Source organism: Drosophila subpulchrella, chromosome 3R (assembly GCF_014743375.2).
Source record: "Drosophila subpulchrella strain 33 F10 #4 breed RU33 chromosome 3R, RU_Dsub_v1.1 Primary Assembly, whole genome shotgun sequence".
NCBI classification, from domain to species: domain Eukaryota; kingdom Metazoa; phylum Arthropoda; class Insecta; order Diptera; family Drosophilidae; genus Drosophila; species Drosophila subpulchrella.
In genome coordinates this window covers 18,222,066-18,235,042 of record NC_050609.1, presented here as the reverse complement: position 1 = coordinate 18,235,042, position 12,977 = coordinate 18,222,066, and the positions used below count along the sequence as shown (strand labels likewise).

Here is a 12,977-nt window from a genome sequence, read left to right as displayed (position 1 = left end):
AAGTCAGAAGGAGGCGAAGCTTTGTCATAAAATTGATTGGTTGCTCTGACTTTCTTCCATTTTTCAGGTTCAAAGCGCATTTTCAGCTGGGTTTTATATCTTTTTTTCTGTATTTTTTTGAGGCTGACAGGTGTTGGAAGTGCTCAGCGAAGCGAAGTAGCAAAAAACGGAAAAAATAAGATGAATAAAATAAAACAGCAGCAACAACAATTACTCAATTGAACGAGGTCAGTGGCTGGTCGAAGGCAAAAAAGATATAAAAAAACTGTGAAAAGGAAAAGGGAAGTTAAAGTGGCCAGGGAAATGGAGTTGAGTTCAGGCTGCTGCCACTGCAGCTGCTGTTATTAAAAAGTTTTCGCCTAATTGGCAACTTTGTAGACAGACGAGAGCCGAAAAACCGCCAAAAGAAGCATACAAATTTAACCGAAAAATGGAAAAAATCAATGGCGAAAATTGCAAGTTTGCACGGGAGACACTGATTAAAATTATGCACAATTTGGAAATTATTTTATAAACTTTTAAAATGTATTTTTTGTCAAAAATAAAATTTTTTTGTTGCCCTAAAAATATTTAAAATAATTTTATTTATCCCAAAGATGCTTGAAAACATTTTTAAAACACCCTAACTAATGCCAAAATAATTAAAATAAAATTGTGAAACCTCAAACATAAAATATCCAAATTAAAACAAATTCGATTTCCCCAAATGGCCATAAAAAATGCTCAAAAAATAAAGGAAATTGAAAGCTGAAATCACCCAGGATGCATCCTTAACCAGATCCCCCCTATAATAGCCCACATAAAGTCAGCTTAAGCGTCGTTATGACTGCAACACCAGAGTGTGCAGCAAATGTTGCAAGTTGGAGGGATAAAAAGCAAACACTGCGGAGTTTGGGGCACACAATGGCCAACTTGTTCTCTCTTTGATTTTATGGCCAGAAATTGGTAATTTCAACGCACATTGGATAAAGGCAGATGAGGCGAGCGAGGATAATGACGTTGTTGTCCCTGTCGTGCTGCATGCGAATTGGCCATAAAAAGCATTTGGCCCGGCTCAGAGAAGCTCAGAAATATCGTTCGATTATTTGGCCATAAGCTAAAGCCAGTCAACGATCTTTGGTAACAAAGTTTTCGGTTTTTGCCATAAGAAGGGGATTTTCCAAGGACCTATGACTTGTACTAATAAGTAAAAAAAAATAACCCTGAGTGCCACTGCAATTTAAGTACCTTAACCAAGGCATAATTAACATTTTCCATTTACTTTTGTTTATGCACCAACTGGCCTTGTTGTTTTTTTGTCATATGTCAGCCCGAAAAACATTAAAATTTACTTTTGCATGCCCCTCATCGCAGACAGCCGCAAAAAATTACTACTAAACAAATTAAGCAATTTATTTTCATTAACGCAAATAAAACTAAAGACTGCAGCCCTCAAGCGTAGCACATATATCTACGAAAATATGTGATCAAGTCGAGGAACATTTTAATTGAATTTCGCTCACATATGCTGACATTCCGCCACATTTTCGCCAGCGTGGAAAACCAGCTAACAATTAAGAGAAAAATGTAACATAAATCAAAGTCAAGTGGAAAATCGAAAACATGGGGCATTAAAACTAGAGCCAAACTAAGGAGATTTATAGAGCTTACGAAAATAAAGAGGGTGATGTATGTAGGTGGCTTGAATCGAGGGTGGCACTCTGTAGGAATTATGTCATCGCCAGAGCTGAAATCGAAATCGATTCAATTAAAATGTTTTTCAGAGGGGGCTCTCTGAATCTGGGGCCCGCCATTCCGGCGAATTACAATAATTTTCAATAAGCTCTCCTTCAGTTGCAGTTGCTGTTTCTCTGACACTTGAAAACGCTCGACACACGATGATAATGATGATTGCACTGGTGATGATCGTCATTAGCATCGGGGCAATCGGACATTATGTCAGTCAGCCAGCTGTCATACAGACCCCAGACCCCAGAGCTCAATTGTCCGGGTCTTGAAGGCAAACAATCCCCGAAATTCACTCCAGGCAAATGAATTAAATAAAGGAAAAAAGTGAAAAACGTACATATAAATTACATTTCCAGACTGTGGACTACTGCACCTCATCCTCGCCTTTTATTCCCCATGCACATGGTATATGCCCCTGCTCATTTTGGCCAATTTCTCCTCGCCATCGCTCTTCAACTCAAATGATGCGTTAAAAAACACAGGGAAAGAGGCGAAAAAACAGCAAACAAAATTGCAACCCGTTGCGGTTCAGTGGCTCTTCAACCGGCAGCTGCAATTCCAACTGCAAACTGAAAACTGAAAACTGAAAATGCAACTGCAACACATCGACGACGAAAATAATTCCAGGCCGAGCCTTAAAAATTTCAATTAACTTACCAGCGGGGAAAACAATGCCAAAGAAATGCGGAAAATGCCCAGGGGAAAAAAGTGTTAAATATAAACAGTCCTCTTCATAATAATTTAATGAAATATATTTTCCTTTAGGCCAGAGTTAATTCATTTAAAATTGATTTACTACGATTAGTTGCTTTAATTTAAGTCATATTATAATAATATATTTTGCATTTTTCACGATTTATTTGCTACTTTGTAAGACCATGATTGGCACTTTATCATGTTGGCTTTTAAAAACAAGTACATTTAAGTGGAAGTTGGATTGAAATGTCAGTTAACTGACCTTGTTGCACTTCTAGCCATTTAAACACCTTAAACAGTTTCGATTTTGATGTCCACAAAGGCCTCGAATCGGTGTCCGAAAATTCCAACACCTCTTCAAGTAAACTAATAAATACACTGGAAAAAATAAAAGGTTCCCTTAAAAATAAAACTCAACTGAAGAACAATTATAAACCTTAAAATATTAAGAAATCAATATTCAGTAATTAAATTTTTATGGAATATTTTGTAAAGTGGAAGACCAAATTAATTTGTTTATTTTCTGTGTAATTGTTATAAACAAAGCCTGGCTTTTGTTGTTACTTGCACAACTTTTCGTGTGTGTGTGCGATAAATCTAAATGAAATCATAAAAATTGAGACGAGACAACGTCGAAGTTTTGTGGGTGTGAGATTAACTCAAGCGGAGAATGAACATTAAAAAATAAAAAATCTGCCTTTGTTGTTGCTGCTGGTTTTCTCACTCTGGTGTTATTGTTTTTATTGTTGCTCTTGTGGATTGTAAACAAATGCTTAATTGTCGAATGCAAATGACGCTGACATGTGTGCTTTTTTGTGTTATTTTTTTGGAATGTGTGGGCAGCAGACTTTGAAGTGTTTTTGCCATTTTTTAGGTTAAATAAATGTGCGTCTGTGTGCGTGCTCGTTAACATCGCAAGTCAATGCATTTTAAATTTGTTTAATGCGCGCCTTTTTAGCATTTGCGGTTGTAATTAGCGCGACCAACGAGAGTTCACTGTGGAATGAGTCGAAATGAGATTGTTACAAAAAATAAATACTTTTTAAAATTCAAATTAAGTCGATTAAAGTATTTTGAACTTCCTCAATTGTTGGTTATTATTTTTTTAAGATAACAACTGATGACTGTTTTAATGTTCTAAAATACATTAATAAAATGTAGATTTTCAACAGTGCACTTCAAGTTTGAGTCACAATAACAATATCTCTAAAGCAAAAAATCCATTTAATAATATTGACAGCTGTTTTATTAACTTGATTACTAAGCCTTGTTTAATCATTTTATTTGCGGAATTCCTCGATCCATTTCCACTGTGGTCTCTGCCCTAATCGATGTGATAAAGTAAATATTAAATACGAGATGACGGGCAGGACAGACCGCGAGCCTTGATGTCTCCGTTGAGCTGTTCATCAGCCTCACCTTTTCCCTTAATCCACCTGGGTTGACATTTGGCATCTCTGTTTATGGAGGCAGAAATCCGAGGCAAGTTCAACAACATTTCAATGTCGGTCGCTGGGTCTTCAGACCCCTCTTCTCGGGCCTAAATCTTCAGTCTTCTGGACCCCTCCTGCCACTCCTTCAATCATTCTCAATGTCTGTCAGTACATGTCTTCGTCTCTGTCTGTCCATTCGTCCTTGTGTCAGAGGGACAAGGACGGCGCCGGCATTATCCTGTGCCTGTCTCAGCCAGGCGGCAATCTTAACGACGGGAAATGCCAAAATCACCTACACACAGTACAGCGGAGCAGAAAGAGATGGGCTGAGGCGGGAGCGAAAGAGACATAGCCGCAATAAGTTGATGAGGAAAATTGAAATTAAATTTTCCCCACAAAATGCCATTCAAAACTGACTACCGAAAAGGGACCATAAGCCGTTGGGTCACTGAACTTTACTTTGGGTTAAGAGATAAATGAGTATAATTGTCCTCAAAATAATAGAAACATAAACAATTGTACACTGTAATCGAAAAAATCGAAGTTTCAATCGATAATTTCGATACAAGGCTCGATAAGTTACTATAAGGCTCGATAACATCAAAATAACTTTCCTTTTTATTAATGAGGAACTCATTATATTTCTTAAAACATATTTCATACCATTAATAATTCACAAATTTTCGCCCGCAGCACTACTGTGTTGCCCCCAATTGTAGACATATTTCTGCTTACTTATTAGAAATATGTTTTTGTCACTGCCTCGAAGGCATTTAATTAAGCATACCAAACGACAAGGGGATAAGCGAGAAAGGAGGCAAGTCGTACACAAACCCAGTATGCAATATGCAGCCAAACATAATTATTCATTTTCATTGTGCACTTTGGAGGCACTTGAGCAAATTTTGTGCAATTTGCACCACGCAAAAGTGCAGAAATTGAAATAAATGGATGATAAGCAAAAGGGGGCAAAATGTGGGGTATAAATGAAGTGGAGTACTCAATGTTTGTCTGCAGCAGCAAAAGCAGCAGCAGCGAAATGCAAACAGCAGCAGCAACAACAATTGCAGCGGTGTCTGCAACATGTTGCCATGACAATGACTGTCGACGTTTGGCGCCGTCTGGCAAACATACAAACATGCCCGACGAACACACACAGGCCGATCTATAAGTACACACAGAATCAGCTGAAATGCAGACAGACACACCACAATGCATATCAAATGCTCAAATGACAACAGCAACATCTACTCTGCCAGCAGCAACTTCAACAATTGCACAGGGGAAAAATAGTTAAGTATTTTATATAGTTTTTCAAACTACTTTAACACCCTTCATCATATTATATCATACAAAATGTTAGGGCTTAACCGGGGGTTAACCTGCAGTTAAGATTTTTAGGATAATCACCCTTCATCAAATCATAAACAACAAAAAATTGCTAGTTATTATTTATATAATGTGATAACATAACAGATTAACTGGGGGTTAGCTAATAGTTTGGACGAGGATTTAACTGGCGGTTTAAATGTTCTTAGTAGGACCCACCTTTGATCATGTCTTGCCATTTACAAAACTAATTTTATAATTTTCTGTACCAATAAGCAGTAACTAAAGGTTACATATTTTTCTTTAACAAATATCGGTAACTATGGGGTTTAACTGGCGGTTTAAATGTTCTTAGAAAGAGCCACCTTTGATCATTAGTTGCCATTTACAGTACTAATTTTTTAATTTGCTGTACCAATAAGCACTAACTAAAGGATACATATTTTTCTTCAACAATTACCGATAACTAGAGGTTAAATAGATTTTAGAAAGAGCAACCTCCGATCATCAGCTTCCATTTAATTTTCTTCTCCGTGCAGTAGCAACATCAACGTGTGACAAAGAAACTTGTGAAGGAAATGCTGGAAAAGCGGGAAAAGTGTCAAAGGCAAATGGCAAGGCTATATCCCCCCAAAAGACAGTTACAATAAATGTCATGTTTAAGGCAGTCAAGCGAGGCACATCACTCCTCAAGAAGAGCAGACGACTCGACGGCCAGCCAAACTCCATCAGCAACATCCGCGCACACAGCAGCAACAGCAACAATAGCAACAATAGCAACAATGGCAACAACTTTGGCAAACATGGCCCGAAGCAATTCCACTCGCACCTGAGTGGGCGTGTAGACATGTCTGAGTTTGGAGAACTTTTGCATAAATTTACTGGCTTTAATAAAAATTTAATTCCAAGTGGAATTTGCACATTGCAACGACGATATTGCTACATATGCCAAATTTTTTCTGCACTCTTTTTCAACTGCATAAATTTCGAGCCTGTCCAGTGGCGCCCATCAACTCTGAATTTTTGTCTCCACTGCCATTCCGGTGGAATTCGGCTCAAAAATCGCTGACACTGGCAAAGAACTGAAAACTGAAAACGGAAAAAGGAAAATGGAAAACTCTTGGCGCACTGAATGTGCAGCCATCAATCTGGGAAAGTGTCGCCACTCCAGGGTCCACTAAAAATATTTGGCAAATCATAAAACGAAGCTGGGATTGAAATACCCTTTAAAAATAATATATTCATCTAAAATAAAAATATATTTACAAATGTTAAAATATCTCAGAAATATACTTTAAAGTGTATTACTTCTTTATTTTTTAATTTGATGTATGAAATATTTCCAAAACCCTACAATAGACTCTAACAAACCTCTCGACTTTCCTTCATATTTTTCAATAAAATATCATACATAATTCCTTATTATCATTTGTATCCCCCTTTTAAGGGTATCGATGAACTAAGAATTCCACACCAATAAGTGCCTGTCGTTTCCCTTCAACTTTTGAGTTTGACAACAGCTCGGGAAAATTTCCGCCAGCAAGAAGCAAAAGGAAATGCCCTGATGTATAGTGTCAGTTTGGAAATGAGTGGGGGAAATACAAAAAAATGATCTCAAACAGCCAGCGAACATTTATTTATTTCTATTCAAATTTGAAATTTGAAATTTCAGACTGCGATTGCGATTTCGGAGCGAAAAGCACAGACACACATGGCAGAGCCCTCATCAATCATTTATATAAAAACTTATTTTCTTGCTTAAAGTTCGCCAGAGACAAAGATTGATTGGCGTATTAAAAACGCGCAGAAAACAGAGCAGATCTCCGCTGAATCATCGGTCACGCCCCTTAAAAAAACCAAAAATAATAAGGAAAGGATTAAGGAAGAGCTGAAACAATTAGCAGATGTGCAGAGTCCGAATTGAAGTTCAATTCCCGGAGCTGTGTTAATTATAATTATAGCTGCCTCGGTTTTTTTACGCTCTTTTTTGACGCAAATCCCTTGACAGCCGAAATGTTGACAGCTGATTGGGAAAAAGGTTAACCCCCAAAAGTCTATGATATGCTGATTAAAAAATCAGCGAGGCGGCAACAACCCTTTCGGGAATCATTGAGTGCCACAGCAAATTGCTGGATGATTAACAAGTTGACTTGTCTCAATTATGACGAACCGGTTTTGGTTTTGATCCGTTTTGTTTAACTTAGGGATTACTAGAAAAATCCTTTGGGCAAACAGGGTAAACTTAACCCGGACAAACTTGAATTTTCCTTTTCTATTCCCTGTTCCAGTTCTTTAAGCCCGGCTAAAAACTTCTAACCGACAAAATCCTAGACAGTTTATCCGAAAAACGAGAGAAAAAAGCGAAAATTTCGCCTGGGTTGCATGGCATTTTGGGATGGCATTAAATATTTATAAATTCAATACGAAATGCAATTCGGAATGCATGCCAAAAAGGGGGATTGAATTGTAAAGTTTTTAAAAGCAATTCGCTGCCAGACAATGCCTTCTCTTTCTGCTTTTCTGCGTGCAGACATCGCATAAGTTGGCCAAAAGGGAAATTCCCCGAGACCAGCTGCAGATACAGATACAATTTTGGCTACGCAAAACATATTCAAAGCTCTCTGGGGTGGCTACAGATGCAGATCGAGAAGGGCAGACAGGTGAGAGGCGAGGTGTGTGCCAGGATTTTCCCCTCGCCAATTGTCCTGCGAGAAATTCACTCTGTCTGCCACTTATGAAATATTCAAGGCGCACTCCAAGGACCTCTGCATCCTCATATGCACACATTCCTTATACATACATATATGTTATGATTTCATGAGTTCTGACCAGGATGATGGTTTGTCGGTTTGGCAACCGCAAATGCCGAAGTTCGCCTTCGAGGCTCGCTAATTGCCACTTGAAATAATTCCCAGTCCAGACCTGCGGCCCCAAATCGGTTTTACTCGGTTCAATACCCGTCTGCGCTCGCCTCAACCACAAGCCCAATCATATATATCAATCGGAGCAGCAGCAACAATGGGATTCAGCCGGGCATAATCCATAACAATGTGCAGCTCGAAGGGCTCAAGCGGGCCTCAATCTCAAAACTCAACGACTTGCAGGGCACCGAAAAAAAAATAATATTAAAATATAACCCATGAGTCAAAAATGATATAAATTAAAATATATATTTTTTTAAACATTTGCATCCGATAATTATAATCACCATAAGCCTGCGTATATTGAAAATATATTTTATTTTAAATTTGAATATTAAAATGATAATTAACTCTGAATAAAAGTTAGGTTTTCAAGATAAAAGTTTCTTGAAATGGGAGTGTATTGTTCTTGAAATTAGCTATACCTCAATTATTTTTTATTTATTTAATTATATTTTTTTCTCAGTGAAAATGACGTCAAATTGAAATCAACTTACACTTGAGCCAGCCATCTCCCTTACTCCCACACCCATGAAATTGTTTGGCTGGGCATTACACCGAGTGTAAACAGAAATCCGAAACAACTGGCAGGGGAATCGGAATCGGGGTAATATCGGAGGCTATATAGAATGGGAATAATGGCAGAAAAGAGGGGACTTGAGAAAAAAGGCTGAATGAGAGGCGGCGAGATTGAAAGATAAGCAGCCGGCCCAAAGACTTTTTCCTCTTGATTGGCTTCCAATGCACTCATTCACAATCGATGATGAGGTGCACCGTGAAAATAAACCATATAAAATAATAAACAAGTACTCTAAATGAATGGTAAAACATTTTAAGGGAACCATTTAACTGGAATTGGATAGTTCGATAGGTTTAAATATATCATTTCGGTCTAAAAATATACTAAAATTTAATTTATACTTTACAAATCTTTATTATCTTCCCACTGCAGTCAAGTTTTTTCAACTTTTCGCTCTCGCTACTCATGTGACTGCAAAAATAGCTTAGACAATGAATATTTGTATTTTTCTACGCTGCACTTCCCGAGAATTCGAACTCAGCTCGGCAGCCTCCGCGGACCAGCTGGAAATTATCTAATCCAACAAAAATAAACCCCATTTAGACCAAGGCATATCCAATTGCAAGTTTGCCAAGTCAGGCAGATATTTGTTTGCCTTTCCTTCCCAGAAAGCAGTCAAGTCAAGCAAACTCTGCGGTTTCTCAATGAGTGAATAAGCGAAACAGTGAATGAGTGTGAGTAGATAGCCTAGGATTTGAACTATATATATGTATTCATAACTCACCTTGACTTGATAAGAATTCAAACGAGTCTTTGGCAGCAAGTTGAACGACGAAAAGTCCAGGCGACGCGAAAAGATCCCATTGCAGCCAGATGTGGAGCTAAAAAGAATCGTAGAAAAGAAATATATGCATAAATCAGAAAAAGATAGATAAGCGAAAAATATGAATGCACAAATTCCTCTAAATAAAAATGTAAATTCTTTGACAGCTGGACAATTGCAAATATGACAGCCGAGCGGAAATTCCTCTGGTCTCGAGTTCAAGCCGGATAGAATGGCGATAAGGATTTCCCTCTCTAAAATGCTTATATATTTATTGGCTGTAAGCCACGTAACTTGGCATTATTCTGACTAATCGAATAGTACGTGACTTTTTAAGTTTCTTTTTTCTCTACAATATTTTCTCTGCACATATACTGACGTCAGGGGGACCCGAAATAAAGTGAAAACAAAAGTTGCTCAAGGGGCCTTAAAAGCTTAAAAATGACTTTATAAAATTAAAACAAATAAAATTATATTTAATTCCCTGCTGGGAATTTTTTCACATATTTTCTTTTCAGCTTGTTATATGGCCTACGGCCAAAGCAAATAAAGTTATCAACAATGCCCAATATAAGACAGAAAAAAGCTACACAAAAATGTACAATAAAAATAACGAGAAAACGAAAGCAAACAGAAAATGTGAAATAAAAAAAGTAAAGAAACGCCATGAGACAAACAGTCGAATTCATTTGCTGACCTTGACATTGAATAGATTTGTTTTATTTTATTTTCCCTCCTTCCCTCCGGTTTTATTAGCATTTTAATTTCAGTTTTATTTCTACAGCGCTCTCCCTCGCTCTTATCAAGTGGAATTTCAACTTATCTGGGGGGTACAAAAAATACCTTATCTGGTTGTTGGACCCGAAAGCTAAAGCCATTAGAAATGCTATAATACGTTGTTTATTTACACCTTGGCTTCGATTATATAACATAAACAAAGCAGACCGAATGTCGCGTCATTTTCTCGACTTAGTCATTGCCTTTTGCTAATCAGCAAAGCGGTGCGAAATTTGTAATTTATTTTCGAAACAATTACAGGCTGTGAGGAAATTCAATTTCGAAAGGTTAATTGAGCCAAGCGTCGCACATTCCAGTCCTCCTCACCCACAAGCAAACCCTCGAGATGAGATATTTCTGCTAATTTGGGCAATATGAATTTTAATTCGAATCGAAAAACACAGCAGCAGCTGGTCAGTTCGGACCGCTCAGATCGTTCAGATCGTTCATATTGCTCATATATCGAACCGCTCTTTATTGTTTGCTTATTTTATTGATCGGATCTCGCACTCCAGATCGAGATGTGCACGGCTAATGAATTTTAATGGCCCAAATGCGTTGGCCTTCCCACCGCCTATTATTATGGTTCATTTTTGGCCCGAACACGTGCGCTCTGCTCTTTCTTTTTCTCATTCTGTAGAATCTACAAAAGGCCCCCTTCCATTAAAAGCGATCTTAATTCTTATGAGTGTACCCTTTCTTTATGAAGGGGGTGTACCAAGTGCTAGAATAAAATCGGACATCGTATGGATTTATCGATTTTATTTGGTCAGCAAATTTTGGATTATTATCACATACTGTTTATGCGAATTGAATCGTTTTTTAATTGGCAAAGTAAAGTTTCAAAAGTTATCAGTATTCTAAATATGAACGAATGGTATCTACTTGAATAATTATTAGGTTAAAGTTTATTAAATCAGTCGGCTATTCTCCCAAATATTATGGTAGTTTAAACATTTTATTTATTTTCTAACACAACTGATTTAACTAATTATATTTCTCATCGGCTATTAATTTAATTGCCAGCTAATTGATTAAATTTTCACATAATTTCCAAACATCTCGTTTGAGCAGAGTATAAAATTGTTTAATTTTTAGAACCCATTAGGGCCGAATTTTGCATTTGACCGGGCCAATCGTTTCAAGATCTGTGAGTCAGATCCGCCTCCTGTCAGCCCCAGCTATATGGCTTATGGCAATACCACACAGCATATAGCTGTCATTGGAACAATCAATGATTTGGGGGGCTGGCCGGTTCTTCCTGTCTGGACTATTGTTGGTTTCGCTGGTCTCGGACCTGAATGGAGTTCAAAGTGAAGTGCAGTCACAGCTGGTGAAGTCCGAATCTGAATCTGAATCAGAAACCAAGTCCAATTCCAAGACCCATGAATGTGCTGTAATTTATAGGCGGCGTCGCTTCCGTCGCCTGTCAAATTGAATGAGCCAAATGAGTTGAGCAGCCAAGACAAAGGCGTTTCAAATTAGAATACCAAACATTATCACATGTTCCGAGCAGCTGACTCTGACCTTGAATGGCCGAAAAAAAAAATGGAAACACAAGCGAAACTGAGTTGCCATATAAGCTATTTTCTAGCCACACAAGGCCGTTGATCAATTGGAAAAAATATTATAATTTAGAAAACGTTGATTATAATATTACACATTTTTCTAGAGTGACCATGATGTAATATGAATCAGTCGATCGTTAAGAATGGTGCAGTGTGACCTTACCATTTCTAAAAGGTTTTAATTTAGGTGTTTTTTTTTTATATAACACGATAGAATACTCATACCCTATAGGGCGGGCGGATCGATCGGGCGAGGCCTTCGGCCTGCTGTCAAATAAGAGATGAAATGTCGGGAACCCAGGCTGAAGTCTTGCTGTTGCTGCGTGAATCTGCGCGCGGGCTGCAGTTTCCTGGCGTTATTCGAGATTTTCTCATCGGTACTAGGCATTTTTGCCGGAGAAGGTAAGCAGAGGTAAGCTCTGGGTTTTATTTTCTTCCTTCAAAATATTCTTAAATTTGAAAATTCGTGCTTTATATTAAACACAGGTGCTCGGCTATTGGTGATTGGCAGGGCTGCCTATATGCTGCACTTCCTCGGCTCTATTTTCCTTCTGATAAGCACTTACATGGTATGTCATCACAATTTAAAGTCCCCTCTCTGATCCCCATCTCTTGCAGCAGATCGAAGTGCTGGTCCTCATATATCTCGTGACCAACATAGTCCATCTGATCTTCTCTACCACCTTTCTCATCGACTACGCCCTAAGCTGCGGTTTCTGCACCCTGGAAGCCATTCCCGTTTTTTTCACTCTCAGTAAGTACGACTATATAAATTTAAAATCCAACATTTAGTGGACTTTTCTTCAGTTTTCAGCTTTTATTTCTGGCTGGTGGCCTTCTCCTATTGGCGACGCCTTCAATGGGAAAACAATCCCGAAAACGACGACTGAGGCTGAGGGGATATATCGTTAATTCTGGATCTTGAGTGTTTATTTGCCTTTTGTATTTGTTTTGCGCTGTGTACTTTTTCGTTTTTGGCCTTAATTTCACACTAATTTGTAAATTTGCCTTTAATGCCAAAGACAAAGAAGAAACCGAAAAGAGCAAAGTTCCGCAAATTGTTTGTACAGAGAAATATATATTTTGTATTCACCGTAGAGAGGAAGAAGTAAATGAATTTCAGGCAATCAGATTCGCCGAGGAGAGGGGAAACTATGTATTTTTCCTTCTCGGAGGAACCCA

At 38.1% G+C, this 12,977-nt stretch overlaps 2 protein-coding genes across 5 annotated transcripts in view; one reads left to right on the top strand and one right to left on the bottom strand.

Annotated features, from left to right (window-relative positions):
- The window catches only part of LOC119545838 (headcase protein), a 97,872-nt gene that overhangs the window by 52,176 nt on the left and 32,719 nt on the right, over window positions 1-12,977 (bottom strand). Inside the window, exon 2 of the mRNA XM_037851796.1 lies at window positions 9,412-9,508. Coding sequence (XP_037707724.1) covers window positions 9,412-9,508 — 97 coding nt within the window. The remainder of the gene's footprint in view (window positions 1-9,411; window positions 9,509-12,977) is intronic.
- Window positions 11,841-12,868, top strand: LOC119545839. Of its 4 annotated transcripts, none has more exons than XM_037851797.1 (5): window positions 11,841-11,970; window positions 12,028-12,197; window positions 12,282-12,364; window positions 12,414-12,549; window positions 12,603-12,868. In XM_037851797.1, exons 2-5 carry the CDS (start codon window positions 12,077-12,079, stop codon window positions 12,683-12,685), a joined length of 423 nt encoding a protein of 140 aa, XP_037707725.1. In that variant the 5' UTR covers window positions 11,841-11,970; window positions 12,028-12,076; the 3' UTR covers window positions 12,686-12,868. The 4 variants fall into 4 exon arrangements, with proteins under 4 accessions (XP_037707725.1, XP_037707726.1, XP_037707729.1 ...); XM_037851798.1 differs by having other exon boundaries at window positions 11,848-11,970; window positions 12,417-12,549; XM_037851801.1 differs by lacking the exon at window positions 11,841-11,970 and having other exon boundaries at window positions 12,083-12,207; window positions 12,417-12,549.